This window comes from Vombatus ursinus, unplaced genomic scaffold (genome assembly GCF_900497805.2).
Source record: "Vombatus ursinus unplaced genomic scaffold, bare-nosed wombat genome assembly UNPS02000749.1, whole genome shotgun sequence".
Taxonomy (NCBI): Eukaryota; Metazoa; Chordata; class Mammalia; order Diprotodontia; family Vombatidae; genus Vombatus; species Vombatus ursinus.
The window spans coordinates 13,018,242-13,023,757 of NW_020940527.1; the positions used below are offsets into that span (position 1 = coordinate 13,018,242).

At 42.9% G+C, this 5,516-nt stretch overlaps 1 protein-coding gene across 1 annotated transcript; it reads right to left on the minus strand.

The window, feature by feature from the left end:
* Positions 1-925: 925 nt before the first annotated feature.
* Positions 926-2,487, minus strand: LOC114039610 (tripartite motif-containing protein 64-like). Its single transcript, XM_027857465.1, has 2 exons — positions 1,149-2,487; positions 926-1,074 (listed from the first exon to the last, which is right to left on the minus strand). Exons 1-2 carry the CDS (start codon positions 2,485-2,487, stop codon positions 926-928), a joined length of 1,488 nt encoding a protein of 495 aa, XP_027713266.1.
* Between the last annotated feature and the right edge of the window lie 3,029 nt (positions 2,488-5,516).

Here is a 5,516-nt window from a genome sequence, read left to right on the forward strand (position 1 = left end):
AATGTTGTGTTTCTTTTTGAGTAAAAAAATTGGTGCTTTCAGACATTAATCAAAGCTGAGAATCTCAGATATGGAAACAAAAAGCACCTTATGAACCTCAGTTTTCAGGAAGGGATACCAGTCCATGATCAAGTTGGGGAGAGATATGGGTTCAAACATTTGGCAAGTGATGGGAGAGGAACATGGAGCAGCACAAAGAAGTCCCATTTGGTCTGCTCCACTTAGAAAGACAGCCCAGAGACAGTGAGAGTCAGACTCCTAGGCTTCTATCCTGGTGCAGGATGTGAGTTCTGCCAAGGCCCTAGGAGCCTGTTTATTCACTAGTAAAATGGCATTGGTGTCATTCATCCACTGACTACCTACCAAGGGGGCCACCATCAGCACTCAAACTCTGTCTTGCTAAGTCTCTCTCTCCTGTAATCTGCCAGTTTGGGATTTAGAATCACGGAAAGCAAGGGGGCAGTCTCTCCAGGCAAAGGGTTTCAATAGCTGGTGAGCCAGGTCAGCTCTAAGGCACAGGATAAATCTGAGGAGTCTGGGTTTTCTAACAGACACAATAAAGCAATGAAAACAAAAGAAAACAACACTTTTTCCCCCTTCAAGAACATTCTTTGACATTTTTCTCCATCTGGAAAGCCTTTCCAACAGACTTCTTTTTTTCACAGTAAATACTAGAATTTAGGTCATTTTATGTTAAATAGGGCAAAAAGGAAGGTTTACTGTAATTCAAGGGGTATAGGACTGGAAAAGGTTGGAGTCTATGGACCTCATAGGACATCCTTGAAGAAAATGAAACATAAAGTATGGAAACCACAGCCATTCTGTGAGTATTTTTAACTGCTGAAACACAATTAATTTATTGTGAAAATTCATAAGCAGACAGGATCCGGATAAAAGCACACAAAACATTTGGGAACAATCCTTTTCAGCTTGCAGTGTGGAAGGCAGGTCTCCGGCTGCTCCAGGGAGCCTCTCTTTCATCATGAAGTAGGTGATGATCATCCTCCTGCAGGGGAAGGCTGGAAATCAGAGGCCCATAGTCAGGGAGCCTGGTGGTGGGTTCACAAGTCTTCCCTGGAGAAGTGTTCAGAGAGATGAAGAGCAGCAAGCACAGAGATGAGAGTCCACTGGACAGAGAGTCATGGCACCAGCCTTTATTCCTGGAAGTGGAGGGCCAGGAGAAAAGATGGGTGTAACAGGTGCTGCAAAGGAAATAGAATCAAATCTATAAATGAGGGAGCTCTGCAGAACGTTGTAAAAGACAAGGGTGCCAGAGGAATATTCCAGGTACACTCCAACCCTGGGCACTGAGCCTTTCATTCGATGTTTCAATGGTCCAGGATAGGTTTGGAAACAGTAATCCTCTTCTTTCTTGACACATTGAAGCAGGAACACAGAGTCACAGGAGTCCACATTCCTCCTCCTTTTTCTCCTTAAATAAGGGGTATAGATCCCCAGAACCCACTGAGGTAGTTGAGTCACATCCACCTCCCAGTACTGTCTGCCTGAGCTGAAAGCCTGCTTAGCAAGGACAGCATAGAAAGTCAAGTCTTCAGGTTGCTTGGTCCCTGCCTGCCAGGCTTCTCCAGCTTTCACACTCTTCAGATCCTCAGAAACAGTTACACAGGGACTTGTTGGCCCAGGATTCATTGTGATGTCCACTCTGAATCGGCTGAGTAACTCTATCATGCCAGGGATGGGATATTCCCTCAGCTCTGGGAGGACAGCCTTGGACCTTTGGGACAACACTGACTCACTCCTTCTCAGCAACTGCTTGACATCCTGTAGCAGATCCACATTGGGTTGGTGGTCTGCTTCCTGCAGCTCTAGCATGAGGTCCTGAAGGCTTTGTATGTGCTGGGATAGTCTGTCCTCGCTTGCCCTTTGCTCTTGCTTTATCTTTCCTAGACATCGGGATTCTTCCTCCATCAGGAAGCAGTGCAGTTTGTTGTATTCTACTCCGATCCTCCAGTGCCAGTCAACAGCAGGTTTCTCCTGAGCAAGAAGTTTCTTAGATTCTTCAAAACACTTCCCTAAGTGACTCTGAATGTGCTGGAGCTTCTCCCTGCAATTGTGAGCAGCCACTTCTATAGGACAGATCATGTGAGCCCCATGTTCTGGGCTTTGGGAACATCTCACACAGAGTGGTGTCTGGTCATCTTCACAGAAGAGCTTGAAGACCTCTTTGTGCCTGACACACTGGCTCTGTCCTTGAATACTCTGCAAAAGTTGGGAGCTGAGCTGTTTTTCCAGGTCAGTCAGCTGTGCTAGGTGCCTATTGACTACTGGGAATTCTCTGACCTGGGACACTTGCCTGCATTTAGGACAAGAGAAAGCTGGAGCTCCAATTCTCCAGCTCCAGCATAGACATGCTCTGCAAAAGCTGTGCCCACACTCCAGAGTGACTGGCTCAGAGAAGTAGCTCCTACAGATGCTACAGGTGATTTTGCTCTGCAATTCCTGCAGCATTTCCATAGCAGCAGCCATTCTTCTCTCTCCAAATGCTTCTTTTCTGCAGCAACTGAGATGAGGAGACTTCAGTTCCACTCAAGGCAGTGCTTCTGAGCAGGAGGCTCTCCTTTTATAGGAAGTAGCCACACCCCTTTAGGACCTCCCAGAGAAGGTGTGGACTCCTCTGGCCTGGAATCCTGTAGTTCATCCTGTTAACTCTTGCTGGTTGCAGTGGCTCTGAGGCCCCCAGAATTCACACCTCTGGTTGACTCCTTTGGATGGACAAGTTTCACCATGCTGAGAGTGCTCCTGTGTGTGAGGAGCAATGCTGTGAAACATGGAGATTTAGCTCAATGGATTTTCTTTTTTTTTTTTAATTTAGTATTTTATTTCTCCCCAGTTATATGTAAACACAATTTTTAACATTCATTTTTAAAACTTTGAGCCCCAAATTCTCTCCCTCCCTCCCCACCCCCCCTCACCCTCACTAAGAAGGCAAGCAATCTGACATAGGTTGTACATGTCTAGTCATGCAAAACATTTCCATAACAGTCATGTTGTGAAAGAAAACACAGACAAAAAAAATTCAAGAAAAACAAAGAAAGTTTACCAAAAAAAGTATGCTTCAATCTGTATTCAGACACCATCAATTCTTTCTCTGGGGCTGGATACCATTTTTCATTATAAGTCCTTCAGAGTTGTCCTAGATCATTGTATTGCTGAGAATAGCTAAGTCATTCACAGCTAATCATCTTACAATATTGCTGTTACTTTGTACCCAGTACATTCCACTTTGCATCAGCCCATGCAAGTCTTTCCAGGTTTTTCTGAGAGCATCCTGCTCATCATTTCTTAGAGTACAATAGTATTCCATCATAATCACGTACCACAACTTGTTCAGCCATTCCCCAATTGATGGATATCCCCTCAACTTCTAATTCTTTGCCCCCCCCCAAAAAGCTGCTATAAATATTTTTGTACATATAGGTCCTTTTCCTTTTGGTTTTTTATCTCTTTTAGGATACAGATTTAGTAGTGGTATTGCTAGATCAAAGGGTATACATGGTTTTATAGCTCTTTGGGCATAGTTCCAAATTGTTCTACAGAATGGTTGAATCAATTCACAACTCCACCAACATTGCATTAAAGTCTCATTTTTTCACATATCCCCTCCAATGATTGTCATTTACCTTTTCTGTCATATTAGCCAATCTAATAGATATGAGGTAATACTTCAGAATTGTTTTAATTTGCATTTCTCCAATTCAATAATGAGTTAGAGTATTTTTGTTATATGGCTACAGATACCTTTGATAACTTCATTTGAAAACTGATTAAATCTTTTGATCATTTATCAATTGGGGATTGGCTCTTATTTTTACAAATTTGACTCAGTTCTCTATGTTTGAGAAATGAGGCCTTTATCAGAGAAACTTGCTTCAAATTTTTTTTTCACAGTTACTTTTGCTAACTGTATTTCCCTTCATCCTATCCACCCCAACCCCATTTATTCTATTTTCTCCCTCCTTTCACCTTGTCCCTCCTCAAAAGAGTTTTGCTTCTGACTACCCCCTCCCCCAGTCTGCCCTCCTTTCTCCCCACCCCCTTTCCCTCCTACTTTTCTGTAGGGTAAAAACTATAAATTTCTATACCCAATTGAATGTGTATGTTATTTCCTCTTTGAGCCAATTCTGATGAAAGTAAGGTTCACTCACTCTCACTCACTTCCCCCCTCTTCCCCTCCACTGAAAAAGCTTTTTCTTGCCTCCTTTAAGTGAGATAATTTACCTCATTCTACCTCTCCCTTTCTCTTTCTCCTAGTACATTCCTCTTCTACTCCTTAATTTTATTTTTTAGATATCATCCCTTCATATTCAACTCATACCTATGCCCTCTGTCGACATATGCTCCTTCTAACTACCCTAATAATGAGAAAGGTCTTTACAAGTCCCTTATGATTTTCCTTTACTGTTTACTTTTTTATGCTTCTCTTGAGTTTTGTTTTGAAAGTCAAATTTTTTATTCAGCTCTGGTCTTTTAATCAAGAATACTTGAAAGTCCTCTCTTTTTCTCCCAAAAGATTCTACTTAGTTTTGCTGGGTAGATGATTCTTGGTTGTAATCCTAGCTGTTTTGCCTTCTGGAATATCATATCCCAGGTCCTCAGATCCTTTAATGTAGAAGCTGCTAAATCTTATATTATCCTGACTGTGGCTCTATGATACTATTTTCAGAGATATTTCTAGGTACCTGTAAGTTTTCAGTTCTTCCAAGATGGTATGGTCTAAGGAGAGGTGTTTACTACACTCCTGGCCTGTGCTCTGGTCTGTGAGCAACCATAAGCACTCTTTTCTGCCCTGAAACTGTGACGAGGGTCCCCCCGTTGCTGTGGATGCAAGCTCTGCTATTCTAGTGTGCTTCTTCACCCTGGGACTGCCACTCAGGACCTTGATCCAAGTATGGGCAAAGTAACAGAGTCCTTCCTTGGTGCTAGCAAAAAGGTCCCTGAAATCTCCTTCTGACCAATTCTTCAACCCCCTTAAAGTCTGTGGGCTGAGAGCTATGGAAGCCACTGCCATTCCAACTGCCACTGCTAATTCAGTCACTCCCAAGGCCTGTTCCTGATTTGCTTGGGTCCCATCTGCACTGGCTCAGCCTGTGCTAAACTGCACTCCTCTCTCAACAGACCTTTCCTGCAAAACTTCCAAGTTGTCTTGTGCTGGAAATATGTTTCACTCCATCTTTTTGTGGGTTCTCCTGCTCTAGAATTTGAATAGAGCCATTTTTAAAAGTATTTGGGGTTTGGGGGAGAGCTCAGGTGAGTCCCTGCCTTTAACCCACTATCTTGACTCCACCTCCTCTAACAGAGTTCTAAGACAAGATAGTGCAGAAAAGAAAGAAAAGAAAACTGGGTTATAAGAGGCATCCTATCTTATCCCTGCCCAACCAATGAATCTTTGTTAAGTACCTACTATGTGTCAAGTGGCATTGACCTTCCCTTACAAGTTAATCAGTCAACCACAAACATTTATTTATTAAGCACTGATTATTAAGCACAGGAACTGT